Here is a 14,508-nt window from a genome sequence, read left to right on the forward strand (position 1 = left end):
TAGCGTACTCTGTGTTTAGGAACTTATTTGCAAAAAAGACATGATTGCAGCAGTGAAAACGGTTAAACATGGTTCGGTTGAAAGAGTCTCACTGATGAAATCGCACTTTGTAAATTTGCTTCTTAATGTCTGGCCATCCATTCCCAGTCCAGCTTTTGTCAATATATCCGAGCTCGAGTTTAAATCACGTTTATTGTAACCCTAAAGCCATACGTCATTAAAGCAAGTCTCCGTTTGCTAGCCATGTTAGCGTGATTTTAACATGCTCGTTAATGAGATCCTGAATTGATCGGACCTTGCCATGTAAAGCCACTCCCATGGCCATTAGTCGCTGACACCTCATTTGCGCATGGTTAATGGCTTTCATTACGAAAAAAACGAGACGTGAAGGTTGGTGCGAAGGTTCACCACGTGTTCCTCAAGGAGCATTACTGCTGGGAGAAGATTGCTCTAATGTGGATTGTTTAGAAGAGAGAACCAAGAGTTCTCCTCTCTAAAGTGGAGCTGAAAGTTCCTAACGTCTCCTTAAAAGCTACTCATGAAGCTGCTGAGAGAAACTTTACTAAATAATTACCAGGGGTGGAAAATACTCGAGCGATTGTACTTCGTTATTATACTTAAGTATGATTCTGGCGTATTTCACTAGAACATTAATGAAGTTGAATACGTGTACTCTTACTTAATTACGTTTCCAAGAAAAAAAGACCTTCATAGAACTCGATACAAATCTCGAAGGTCTGTTCTTCTCTCATCCACCATCAACCTCATCAATGTAGAAATGAAAAATCTATCCAGAATCATCCAAATTTGTCATCGTCTGACACCTTCTTATGTACTACACAATGTATATTGTAAACTATAGCTATCTATAGCTATCCCTGTGCGTGCGAAGATGGATAATCCACCGGACTGCAGTGTTGAACTTGTGGATGATTGCTCCTGGCCCTACCTCATTAAAATGTTCCAACATGCTGGAGTAAATTAACACTCGTATAAAATGAGGCATCTGCTTTACCTCCGTAGAAGGCGTGAACTTTGAATTATCAAATTTGAAAAAGCATGTAGAGTTAAGTTTCACTAATTTGCTAACATTAACTGGATAGAATGAACTAGCCTGTTAGCTTGTTTTCTTTGCTAATTCCAGGTTAGACTAGCGTCGCTTCCAATAGCTAATATAAATTAGCTAGACAGCAAAGCAAACTCTAGCTAATGGTAAATATCGGTGGGCCCCGATGTGGTCTCCTGCTGTTATAGCTCATCCACCTCAATATTGGACACATTGTACGTTCTGGGATGCTTTTCTGCTCACCACGGTTGTAAAGAGTGATTATTTGAGTTGTTGTCAGCGCAAAGCAGTCTGGTCATTCTCCTCTCACATCGACAAGACGTTTCCACCCATTGAATTGAATAGAATAGATTCATCACATAGGATTACATTTTTTCTCCTCATACACAAATTTATGCATTGTGCTGCTGCCACATGATTGGCTGAATGTTCCTAATAAAGTGGTCTTTGACTGTATGATGCTAATGTCTCGTGCATGCTAGCTGCATGGTTGCAAAGTCCATCACTCCATCAGTCAGTGGGAAGGAGACATGGCAGTGCTAGTGCTTAGCGCTCAGGATTACATACTGCTCCTTTAATTTTGTTCTCTTCCAGCAGCTCTCTATTATTCCTCCTGCAACACAAACGAAATGTATTAAATCAGCAGAGCTTCGTATATGTTCAGTGCCGTGACACTCCGGGTGTCATTTTGAGCCCCCTCTGTCTCTCGATAGCTCTGGGGAAATAGACCCTTTCCCTCATTTAATGCCTTATTCATGATTCTGATTTAAAAAAAATGTTTGGAATATTTTATTACCATCATCCTTCCTTTGAGCCTGTACTCTTTACTTGATCTATATCAGTGTGTGTGTTCTTTATTCCGCTCCCACACACCAGCGCAAACAGGCCTCTGAAGCACTCTGCTCACATTAGCTGCCTCGTCCTGCTCCCTAGACTGCACGTGTGTTAGCGTGCTATCAGCGAGGCGCCCATAAAGATACGCCCGTTTAGGTCTCGCTCGAGTGAGCACGGAGCGGATCGTACCATTAGCACTACCATTTGACACGGCGGTGAGAGGTTTTAAAGTGGCTGCGTCTCCGGGGGTGAAGATGTTTGTCTTGCGTCCAGTCAGCGTCTGGAAGATTGACGCAGCACTCTCCAGTTTGCTCTGGCTCTGATTTTATTACGTTTTTATGTTCGGAGTCAACGTCTGTGATTGACGCGATGGAGGATCAGCCTTGCTGAAAGACAAATCTCGACTATTAATCCCTTCTGAAGCCATGGAGTGAAAACATTTATTTAAGCTTCCTACCATCACTCTTCTCATCTTAGCCTCCAATGATTAGCATTGCCATTCATGTTCCCCGCAGCTAAATTCCTATATCATACATAGCTGACAATCGGCTCAGTTTCTGTCTTTCGTTCTTTTTTTCTCTCCATGAATTTAACCTCGAGAAGCTCCCTAATGAAAACTATAAATCACACGTGTCCAACTCCACTCCTGTAGGACCACCGCTTATGTCGTGCCAGCTCTAAACTCGGTAATACATAGCTAAAGGTGCGTTAAGACACGACGAAGCATAAATAGTGCAACTTTATACACCTTTAAGGCATGCATTTTATTTCCCAGCAGAAGAAAGAGCTCTTTTCCATAATGAAGCCATTTCTCTTTCTCACTGAGATTCTTGGCTCGTTGCGACGGACGGGGAATCGATTTCGCTCAGGCTACTTAGCATAAATGCTGTTGTAATTAGGGATGAATCAATACCATACCACATGTACTACGGTGCTCGTCAATTCCAACAGATACAGTAACGAGTAACCTATTTAGGGCTAATCAAACAGGGATGCCATGAAACTTTTTTATTTAGCTCGTTTCCTTGGTTTAAATAAGCGGCTATGAGAAGAACACACGTGTGTTCATGCACATAACTTTAGCTAGTTGATTTTAAATTAAGTGCATTAGCTAGCTACATTATTTAGCTTGGATGGAGTAGGGTTGCTATGAAGAAGTCTGACTCCCTCGTTGTCAGTGACCTGCTGATCGTAAATAGAACAACATACTGGCTAAGTCCTGTAATTTACACTCACCTAGCGTTGTCTGTAGCCATTTTTATTCTCACATAGCCAGTGCTGGGTGCTGCTAGCGATGAACGTCTCGTACTGAGTTTTATGTTTAAGATGTTATATATATATATGTAGATGTTATATATATATCAGTGCTCAGTGCTCGCAGAACTGAAGTGCTCTCGTGTGCGACGCTCGCTTCACTGCTCTACACTTGCGAGAACCCTTGTGTGAACGATAATCATTACACAAGAATATACACTAGGCTTATGTCGCACAGTATCACATGGTATTAGATGTCAGTACTGGGCTATTTTTTATGAATATGAGTAAATGGTTTCTAATGGGAAATTAGAGCAGGGTTTAGCAAAAAGTTCAGCCCAACTACAGCTCAAAAGACTTGAAACTACCCCAAAAATTCATGCATTGGAAAAAGACAACCACATTTTTCTTCTTTTTCTCAGCATTTGCATAAGGAAACAAGGTCACCATAGTGTGCACGCATTTCTGATATATGGACATTATCCACTCCATAATCCCCTTTTCCCTCTCCCAATCTTTACAATATATCTTGCAATAGAAATGTTTCTGTATATCACAAACACACTGTCTGCACTTAGGTCTGCGAGTTTAGGTCTCGCTCGAGTGAGCACGGAGCGGATCGTACCATTAGCACTACCATTTGACACGGTGGTGAGACGTTGTAAAGTGGCTGCGTCTCCGGGGGTGAAGATGTTTGTCTTGCGTCCAGTCAGCGTCTGGAAGATTGACGCGGCACTCTCCAATTTGCTCTGGCTCTGATTTTATTACGTTGTGTGTTCGGCGTCCGTGTCCGTGACTGACGCGATGGAAGATCAGTGTTGGTGTGTTTTGCATCTTGACTCGAGAGCAGAGCGTAGATCCTGGGCGAGCATGTGTCTCAGTGCTCGCAGATCTGAAGTGCTGTTGTGTGTGACGCTTGCCTCAGACCTGAAACTACCCCAAAAAATTCATGCATTGGAAAAGAAGAGCACATTTATCATCTTTTTCTCAGCCTTTTGCGTAAGGAAACAAGGTCACCATGGTGCGCACGCATTTCTGATATACGGACATTATCAATTCCATAATCCCGCTTTTCCCTCTCCCAATCTTTGCAATATATCTTACAATAGATATGGTTCTGTATATCATAGACACACTGTCTGCACTTACACTTTGCCTTTATTTGAGTCAATTATTAGATATAATTATAAAACAAGCTCTTGGCAGTCACGGAGTGATTTTAAACTGTCCTGTCTGCCGCTCCTTCTCCGAGCATGGGGCAGCGTGATTCCTGCCCCAGGGAACCTCTATTAATGCTTGCTGCAGTTCCCATTTTGACCACAAGGTCAAAATAAAGTGCAACATCTAGAAAGGTGATTAAATCAGTCAAATCACAACATTTAAAAAAAAAAATAGTTGATCACTGAAAAGAGGTAATTAGCACTTCACTTCAAAGATCTAGATTTTCTATGAATTTTCTATGAATTATTATCATAAAAATGATCGATTGCCCTTAATATCGAAGGTAGCAGAATCATGTTAGAAAAAAAAAAAAAAACAAGCCCATGTTCTTGTCTGTCTCAAGTCTTGGAGACTTCACTACTTCACTAGGACGTTTACTTACCAAACACAAAGCTCCAGCAATCATCCTTTTAGGAGTGCATTATCCCAGAACGTGCTGTTTGTGGACTTAGCGTAGCATGAGGGCTTGTGTTAGCTCTTATCTCTGCTGGCTTTCTCCGTATTTACCCACGCCAATCGGCTGAAGTGGAGGATCATCATCTTGACTTTTATGGCGTGGTGAATGGTGATGGCCGTGGAGCTGGAGGAAACTGCAAGAGCTGAGCAAATGTTTATTTTAGGGCTGTTTATGTCAGCTGTGGAGGTGTACAGTGCTGTTTACAGTAGTGATGCACAAAGTATGGAAAGGTCAATTGATATTCAATACACTAACGTTCAGCACTTTACAATGTTGATATTATGTTAAGGCTATTGACATCGCATTCCACTCAGTGACTGGTCAGTTACTTAGTCATCCCTTTCAGTCCATGTTGTATTTTGGGGTTCAGTTTCCATCCTTGGGATTTGTTACAGCTACATTAATTTTGTACTGATTGCATTGCATTGCTGTTAACATTGGGCAAGCATTTTTCATTCAATGTTGATCGGCAGGTGACAGGGGCAGATTGGACAAGTTTGGACTATTAATGGTGAATGTATTAGTGTGTTTTCCGGGCATTGGGACGCCACTTCAAGGCTCAATACATTTAAAACATGAAAGAAGCCAGATCGCTGCACTGTCAACATTGCTGGCGCCGTCCTTCTTTTTCTGGAGATATGAACACGACAGTCTATGTGGACAGGGATGAATTATTAGTTTGGTAGGAAGAAGGGAACGGAAAGAAAAGATGGATGACGCAGGGCATTTAGCAAGATTATTGCCACAGGTCGCTGAGGTGGAATCTCCCAAAGCATCACCAAGGCGTTTTAGATTATACGTAACTTATAACTACGTGCTTTTACCACACATCCATCAAAGAAGCTAACGGCTCCAATCTCATATGAGCTGCTGAGTTTTTAGGCCTGCAGCTAGAACCTTGAATTGCTTCATATTTCTACTAGAGAGAGTGTGTCAAACATTCGAAAACGGTTTCGAGGTATGTTTTGAAAGCGTTTGAGGAACATGAACAGCATCGCCATCATGGAAAACTACCACACTGTCCATGATATGACCGGAATTATGGATCGGTTTGGTTTAAGGCTTGAAAGACGAGACACTATTGTTGACTGTGTCAAGAGTTTTAACCTCCAGCGTCTTCAGTGCTCCTGAAGTGAATGACGTTACATCTTTTTCAATCTTTTTCAATCTTTTTCAATGTCGGTATAAAGTGTGTCTTTAAACGCAACATCACTAAAGGAAAAGTTGGAATATGACTGATTCCTGTAATCACACGCATACTTTAGTCTGATTTTAATCCATTCTTCCTTCATCATGCAGCATGACTAAGTAAACCATGAAATTAAAAAAAAAAAAAAGATACACAATTACCTCCAAAATTATGCAAAAGTGAAATGAATTCTCCTCACAGATCGTAAATTTCAAAGTTCTTCCTTTGGTTTCATTTCCAGAGTAAAAGAAATGTAGGACGCAGTTACTACAGCAATCACACTGTGTGTTTATGCTGTGAATTTGTTGTCACAGTAATAAAACGTACCATTACATATTTCTCTTGTACGTAAAATGTGACATTTAAACTGTTGAGTCTCTTTTTTATGTTTTTGCAAATACTCGCTAAAACCGATTAAATGTGTTAAATGTGTTTGTGAAAAAAGGAATTTTTTGAAATTCATTTTGGTACAGTGCTTGGCCACTTAAGTCACCATTTTACATTTAGATGATTTTTTAAAATTTAAAATAAAAATTATGATATATGTATATATACTTGAACTTTTTACCCCATTGAAACGTAAATCAATCATTTTTTTAAAAAAAATTTTTTAATCCCCCCCCCCTTTTTTTTTTTTAAAAAAAAAATCCTGACCCCTTGAATTGAAATGTGTAGTTTTTTTTTTTTTTTTTTTTTAAAAACACACACTTATTAATACATTTATTTTTTATACAAGTCTTGACCACTTCAAAGCCCGATCTTTGTCAAGAGAATCATGCTCTTTTTTTTTTTTTAATGAAGTAAATAAAATTTTTAAAGACATTATTTAAAAAATGAAGTTAATATTTTTTTAATGTAAATAATTATTTTTTCCCTTTTAAACTTGGATTAGTAATAACGTTTCTTCAAATTAACATAATTAAAAGAGTCCAAATATCAACATCTGACTAAAAAAATAATTAAAAAAATAATCATTCTGACCACTAAATAAAGCATTTAACTTAATGGAAGTTAAGACATTTCTATACTTTGACACCATTGAAAGCGTTTCATTTTTTTAAAACTTTTTTTTTTTGTCGAAATAAATTCTACCCCTTATCTTCAGCTCTTCAGACCTTCCCAAAGCCATTTCAGTCATAATGTATTTAACACTGTGTTGAAAATGCCTCAGCATGAGACTTTTTTAATGCTTATAAAATCTGGCAACATTTAAACCCGTAAAGAACCTTAAATGCCATTTGCGTTGGTGCGTATTTTCCCCCCGTTGACTCAGAGATTGTAAACGGACAGAGCTGAGGGTGGAGTGTTCCCTCGTTCCCTTCCCTCCCTGCCTGTATATAAGCAGCAGCGTTAGAGACAGCAGGAGAAACGACAGCAACGTTTGAGCTGCACCTCTGCTCCGACCCTCCACGTCCACTACACAGTGAGTGCTTCTCTTTATTCTTCTTCATCTTCATCTTCTTCATTCTGTCACAGGACTTGAGAAGGTTATGGGTTTCAGCAATTCAGCTCACTTCCAAACGTCGCACTACGGAAGCGGCGTTTCCTTTCACTTGCTTCTTTCAGTGTTTCCTGACTGTTGATTAATTTTCTCTAACAGCAGCTCTGACAGTAGTGCAGTATCGTTTCTATGGTAACGATAACAGCAGCTCATTCACAGGGATGTTTTCTATAAGCGACGTTTTCTGTAAGCTGATGTTTATGTAACATTTAAGGAAGGAGTCTCCAGTGTCAGCGGTAAAGCTATCACTTTTTCAGCAGTCTTTCGTGCTACTCAGCACCGTCCTGCTCTCCTTTAGATCCTCCAGATCTCAAAATGGAGTCTGTGATTGTATCATTATTATAATTATACTTTTTTAAAAAATAATAATAATATGACAGAGGTTATTTAACATAGCATCACTGCACTACTATAAAGGACATTGTGTTAATTAGGTATTACGGTAATTAATAGACTAATTGACGGGTCACTAGAATTGATTGTGTTTAATATAAAGCACAATAATCTAAAATAATCTAAAAGCGTAAATAATGTCTTGAATTTCACTACAATTTTCACAAAGTTCAGAAAAGCTCTAATAAATATTAACGAATATGTATTTTTGAGTAAAGTACCTTATATTTAAAGAGCCTTTTTTACTTTTAAAAGGACTTTTAATCTTTGAAATTTTTACCGTCACACTGACGATCTAAAATCGGAGCTAAAACTTGATCTGTAACTAATATCTGTGTAATTCTACATACTGTGCACATTTTTCTTTTAAATGTAATCGTTCTTAAGGTTTTTAGATTCATCATTAGAAAATTGTAATGTTTTAGACACTCACTATGATAATGGAATAAACAACTTTGTTTGGCAAACGCCATGTTGTTTCTTCAAAACAGTGACGGGAATTCACTGTTTTAGCATTCGAGTCAAATCATTTGACTCACCTCATCAGTGAAAATTGACTCTTTCGGCTCACTGGCATTTTTTTTTTTTAGACCGCATAAAGTTTGTTATATTATGACGAGTGACTTGGTTACTGACGATGAATGAGTGAATGAATGAGTAATTTGCTTACAGGTACGTAAAGAGTAAAGAAAAGCCCAGCTCATGGATGCAAGTCACTAAAAGCTGTTAACTAGCCACTGTACGAGTGAATTTAGCATGCTAGCTGTGACTTGTGTTGCTAATTCCTTCCATACACTCACTTCCTGTCTATGATTGACCTCATTATCATCTCCCTCTGTCCCTCTCAGACTCGACTGACACAATGAAGTCTTGGTTGGCACCCGTAGCCGTGGTCCTGTGTGTCCTGGTGTGTGTGGCAGAGGCGTACCCGCCCAAACCCGAACCTCCTGCAGGAGACGCAGGGCCCGAGGAGCTGGCCAAGTACCACACAGCGCTGCGCCACTACATCAACCTGATCACCAGGCAGAGGTGAGCTGTTACACCATTATTATGCATTATATATGGATTTGTATTCATCACCCAATCAGCAACTTCCATGTGGCCTAGATTTGGGCCACATCTGGTCTGCCGGAGCAATGCCGTACCTCAGCCGGATCTCTACCGAGTGGATTATTTTCTTATAACAGCACATCACTGAGAGTTTTATTCCTCTTACACCACAGCAAATTTCCAACAATTACAATTTTTCATTGTCTAAAGAACGACACATCATACTTTTTATCCATTTATAGTTACATTTAATGTTAGTTAGTTCCTGTTCTCGCTTACGTTATAGCAGCTATAAACAGCTTACAGCTTTACCTCTGACTGGTACAAAGCGCTGACACTGGAGACTCCTTCCAGAAATGTTACATAAACACATCAAAGTCCCTGTGAATGAGTGGTTACTATAGAAACGGTAACATGGTAGAACGAGTGCATTCATATAAAGCTGTGATTTGCAGCTGCGCTACTGTCAGTGCTGCTGCTATAGAAAATTAATCAACACCTTCTGACCAATCAGAATCCAGAATTCAACAGTGCTGTGTGATGTAAATATATATAATGTGTGTAAGTACGGTATGACTAAAACATGTAAATAAATGAGTTTATTAGCCTCACTTACTCTCCTTCACACAGTTCTAACCTCGGTAAGCTATTAAGTGGGCTTAACTTGTCACATTTATCAGCGTTTCACACACACACACACACACACACACACACACAGTTATTTACCACTGAGCCTTTCAGGGGGTCTTTTTAAGCTCTGACATGTAAAGCAGTTAATTATCATTATTTTCTCTTTCCTTTCATTCTCTTTTCCTTTATATTTCTTCACGTTTACATTTCATTTTTAAAAATGTATCCTTTTATTCTGTTTTCTCTCTTCACGTTCCTTTTTTTCCTTGGCTTTTTCCTTCTATTCTACTTTTTCTCTTGTCTTCTCTTTCTTTCATTCTCTATTTTCCTCTGCCTTACTCTTTCTCTTTTCATTCCTCTTCCCTCTCTCTTTCCTTCTATTATGTTTTTTTTCCTGCTTTCACATTCTTTCCTTCTCTCTCTCTCTCTCTCCCTCTATTTCATGTCTCTTTCTCTCGTTCCCTTTTTTCTATTTTTGACTCTCAATTTTTCTTTCTTTCTTTCTTTCTTTCTCCCTTACTCTCTTGCTCTTACTCTCCACTCATTCTGTCTTTCTTTAATTCTCTCTCTCTCTTTCATTTTATTTTTCTTTCTCTTTTCATTCCTCTTCCCTCTCTCTTTCCTTCTATTATGTTTTTTTCCTGCTTTCACATTCTTTCCTTCTCTCTCTCTCTCTCTCTCTATTTCATGTCTCTTTATCTCTCCTTCCCTCTTTTTCTATTTTTGACTCTCAATTTTTCTCTTTCTTTCTTTCTTTCTCCCTTACTCTCTTGCTCTTACTCTCCTCTCATTCTGTTTTTCCTTAATTCTCTCTCTCTCTCTCTCTCTCTCTCTCTCTCTCAGATATGGGAAGAGATCCTCTCCGGAGGTAGAGATGGCCGAGCTGCTCTTCGGTGATGATGAACAGGACGTGAGGCCGCGGTGAGAGACAGATAATAATCGTTTCTAATCAGGTGATAATGATCTGATTATTAGTGTCACACACTGAGTCTGACTCTGGTGCTGTTTTTTTTTTTTTTTTTTTTTTTTTTTCTCCCCAGAATGGACAGAATGGATAATGGTTTTGCCTGGTAGTCGTCTCACTGCATTCCTGCACTCCGCATTTGTCATCTCTCCGTCCTTCTTCATCCCTTTCCCTCTCTGCCATCTTCCTGGAAGTTATACCAATCAGCCAAAGCAGCATCACAATATTGGCACATGTATCTCTCTTTCTCTCTCTCTTTCACGCTCTTTCTCTCTCTCTGAATCTCTGTCTGTTTCTCTCTGTTTGAAAGTTTTCTGTGAAGCGACAATTGTAAATAATTTGTTACTCACCCAATTGCGAATAATAAAGAATGACTAAATGTTAAAATGTGCTTTGACTTCATTTTGTACTGTTCCTTGAGCACACATGCTTTGTGGAATGACGTCACTTGACTCACGGAAATGAATCAAATGAAGTGAATCAAATGAATCATATATTACCTATAAGACTCCCAGGAGCTTGAAATGGACAGATCAATAAAGGAAGATGATTAACATCAACAGAAGACTTCTTGAGAGCTTTCCTGACTACTCTGAGTGCTATTACACTCTTTTGCGACTAGATGGCAGGATTAAACAGTTTTATTTGTTTCATTCCATGCTCCCTGGGACTTAATTAAATCTCATATTTCTGCATTACTCCAGGTCTAGGCAATGTTTGAGTATACATAACTGCCTAGTATTCATTTTTAACATCATTTCCCTTTATTTCAAACTTGTTATTGGGGATTAGCGAACGGTTTATGTTCAGTCCCAGTTATAATTCAGTTCTCTGTGCTAATTTTCTTGCCAAGCAAGTAGTTATAAATATTAGACGCCATTTTGGACATAAAATTTGGATATACCGTAAACACTTTTGGACTCTTTATGTGTTGAACACTGTTGCTAAGCAACTAAGCAACATGGACGTTTAGCATAAACTAGCTAAACAGTGAAGCTTATAACATAACTGGCTAGTATAAATCGCTATAATTGAGACAAAACTGTCAGAAATATCAACATTTTCCTCAGAAATGTTGGTAAATTACTTAGAAAAGGCTCAATATGACTAAAGTTGCCCTGTAATTACACTTAGCAAAGACTGCTAACTGAACTAAGGATTTGCTAAGTATTTTGCTTAGCAATGACCTAAAGCTGAACACTGAGGCCCTTCACACACACACACAAATATATATATATATATATATATATTGGTCTGTTGAGACCTAGTTTCCACCAGAGACTTAGTAACCAATAATAATCTATGCCAAAATACTTGTAAACAAATGTTTATGTTGATATTTAATTGTACTTTACTTTCAGTCACAATTAACCGAGGTGGTAATTATTTGTTACGTGCTGTTCTCGGCTTTTTGGTAGCAGACTTTGGGGTTGTGGCGCAATTTTTTTTTTTTCCCCACATCAGTTTACTAAATTGTTTGAATGATAAAACAACAGTTTTTTTGCTAAGTGTTAGTTTTTTTTTGCTAAGTGTTAGTTATCAATGTACACATATGTAGCATCAAAAAACAAAAAATTGTTACCTGGGGAGCTACTGGCCCAACACTGGCCCAACGTCTGTTTTGGATGGCCTTGTTGGCGAAAAAACACATTTCATAACCCTGCCAATGTTGGACAAGGTGGAGTTAAAGGTGGCTGAAAATCTGTTGGTCCAACATTGAACCAGTGGGTCAAAATTATGTTGGGCCAGTGTTGGCATGGTGGATTTAAACATGGCTGAAAGTTTGTTGGGCCACTAGTTCGTCGGCCCGAAGGACAGAATTACATTGGGCCAACATTGGCACCCAACCCAATGGCTGATGTTGGGTTAACACTGGACCAACATCAGTTTGCTACCTGACTAGTGAACATTGTAAAATTAAAACCATAAATAACAAATCTGTTGAAGTGGCTGCCACATAAACAGACTAAACGTGTGCGATCGTTGATATGGTCAAGTTTCTTGTAAGGAGACGTTTATTTTAACATTTACGGAAGGAGTCTCCAATGTCAGGGGTTTTTAACAAGAGCTTAATCAATTTTCTGACACTGGAAAGATTTTAGGACATGCTAACATGACCAGGCTGGCGAGGGAACGTGTGATAGTGATAATTTGTGTTGTGGACGTTCCACAACATTAACTTTGTCAAATTGGTGTGGTATGAGGAACAAAACACTTAAGTACATTCTGTCATAGGCACTAACTGCGCTTCATGACACCACCCCGGCGTTGATTATTTTCCTATAACGGCATGCTCGGTGTGTTTTATTCCTTACTCACGGGATTCAAAGGGTGTTACGGAAGCCTCCTGGTGTCAGATGGAGACAGATCTGTGGTTTATTAGTGATGGGACTGATATACATACAGTAATTCATGGGAATGTATATATATACATATATACATATAAACTGAATATATCCTAGAATTGTGAATAGCAGTGTGATTTCAGATGCTTTAATGTGAAGGTGGAAACAAGACTCTGGTTTGTGCGTGTGTGTTTTTTTTTTTTTTTTTTTAAATAGAGTATATCACCAGCCCATACTAGTGTTTGGAGTGTTTCTGTTAAAAACACAAGCATTAAGTGGCTTTAATGAAACGGTGCACTACAGGCTGCGGCTGGGTCTGTGCAGGCAGTGCTGCTTAAAGCGGCAACACACGCCAGCGCCAGGCTCACGGCGGCAGCAGAGGCGCACGCGGGCCCACCACTCAGTGCGTTTCCGCTTTAAGAGCCCAGCAGCGCGCTGAGCAAATGGATCACCCCGGATTCAGTGGGAGCTGATTGGAGCATCAGTGTATGTTCTTCATACACTTGGCTGTTTTTTCCCCCTTCTATTAACATCAGGCTTTTACTGTATTTCCAGTTTTATTTTTACGGTTTTAAGAAGGTTTCTCAGGGTTGGAAAGCAGTCTCCAATCCTGCATAATCACCACACTGGAGAAGAGCAGCAACACGGGTAGGTCGCGCGCGCGCCTTCATTAACGCTGTGTAATGATAAAATGCGTCTTTTATTACATCTCTAATCATCCCAGCAGTGTTAATGAGTGCATGATGAGTGCTGCAGTACCCACGGCTGCGTCCCAATCCGCACGATTAAACAGCACTGAGCATTAGGTCACAGGACATTACGCGCTAGTATGCGGTTAGGGACGGAGCCGTGGTTGTCAGGGGGCGTGGCCTGTTGTCAAGGCGATCACTGAACCCGAGAGCGTCACTCTGCTAGTTAACGCTATAATTCACGAACACGGTGATGTTTACTCCAGTTTTTCTGTCAGGAACATGATATAACCGGCTCTTATTGACTTCCCTGTAGGATGGCAGAGATTTCCGGGTTACTGAGTGTGAGCTGAATTAGCCAGCTAGCTGAATTAGCCAGCTAGCTAACAGAGTAAAAATGCGCGTGAGCCCTTAGGTGAGAGCTGTGAGGAAAAACTCCCTGAGAAGCCATGAGGAAGAAACCCTGAGCCTCAAAATGGACTCCATTTGCTTCAGATAGTGGGATTATTCACTTCCATTTACATTTACATTTACGTACAATTCTTATCTTATCCAGAGCGACTTACATTTATCTCATTCTTACATCTGAGCACTTGAGGGCCTCGCTCGAGGGCCCGGCAGCGGCAGCCTGGCGGTGCTGGGGTTCCTGACTTTCTGATCAGTGGTACAAAGTCTTAACCATGTTAAATATTACAGTATAGAAGTGTGTAGAGGAGTAAAGTGTAAAGCCAGAGAGAACTGAGTGTGTTTACAGTGTGAGAATATTCTGAAGAAGAGTCCTGGGATGAGCACAGGACAGTCTTTATGATTACAGCAGCAGCTCAGCAACAAATCTACAGAATCCAGGTGAGATTTTCTGCTGAGGAAACCTGAGACTTGGATATAAACTGGTTTTTTTTGTTGTTGTTGTTGTTG

The 14,508-nt window shown here is 39.7% G+C and overlaps 2 protein-coding genes across 3 annotated transcripts in view; both read left to right on the forward strand.

The window, feature by feature from the left end:
- Positions 1-7,313: 7,313 nt before the first annotated feature.
- Positions 7,314-10,946, forward strand: pyyb (peptide YYb). Its single transcript, XM_026947882.3, has 4 exons — positions 7,314-7,444; positions 8,764-8,944; positions 10,439-10,516; positions 10,636-10,946. The coding sequence occupies exons 2-4, from the start codon at positions 8,778-8,780 to the stop codon at positions 10,667-10,669; spliced, it is 279 nt and encodes a 92-aa protein (XP_026803683.3). The 5' UTR covers positions 7,314-7,444; positions 8,764-8,777; the 3' UTR covers positions 10,670-10,946.
- Positions 10,947-13,322: 2,376 nt separating this feature from the next.
- mpp2b (MAGUK p55 scaffold protein 2b) overlaps positions 13,323-14,508 on the forward strand; it is a 43,244-nt gene continuing 42,058 nt past the window's right edge. The window contains exon 1 of one of the 2 annotated variants that reach the window (XM_026947871.3): positions 13,323-13,552. The gene's annotated coding sequence lies outside the window, so the exon portion shown is untranslated. Of the gene's footprint in view, positions 13,553-13,589; positions 14,440-14,508 lie in introns of those variants that run through there. The other variant, XM_026947872.3, reaches the window with a different exon arrangement.

Source organism: Pangasianodon hypophthalmus, chromosome 12 (genome assembly GCF_027358585.1).
Source record: "Pangasianodon hypophthalmus isolate fPanHyp1 chromosome 12, fPanHyp1.pri, whole genome shotgun sequence".
Classification (NCBI taxonomy): Eukaryota; Metazoa; Chordata; class Actinopteri; order Siluriformes; family Pangasiidae; genus Pangasianodon; species Pangasianodon hypophthalmus.

Excerpts from the sequence above, each read along its gene's own strand:
- pyyb (XM_026947882.3), top strand. The coding sequence starts at position 8,778 with ATGAAGTCTTGGTTGGCACCCGTAGCCGTGGTCCTGTGTGTCCTGGTG. Across the intron at positions 8,945-10,438 it reads AACCTGATCACCAGGCAGAG|ATATGGGAAGAGATCCTCTC; the intron begins GTGAGCTGTTAC and ends TCTCTCTCTCAG. Across the intron at positions 10,517-10,635 it reads GAACAGGACGTGAGGCCGCG|AATGGACAGAATGGATAATG; the intron begins GTGAGAGACAGA and ends TTTTCTCCCCAG.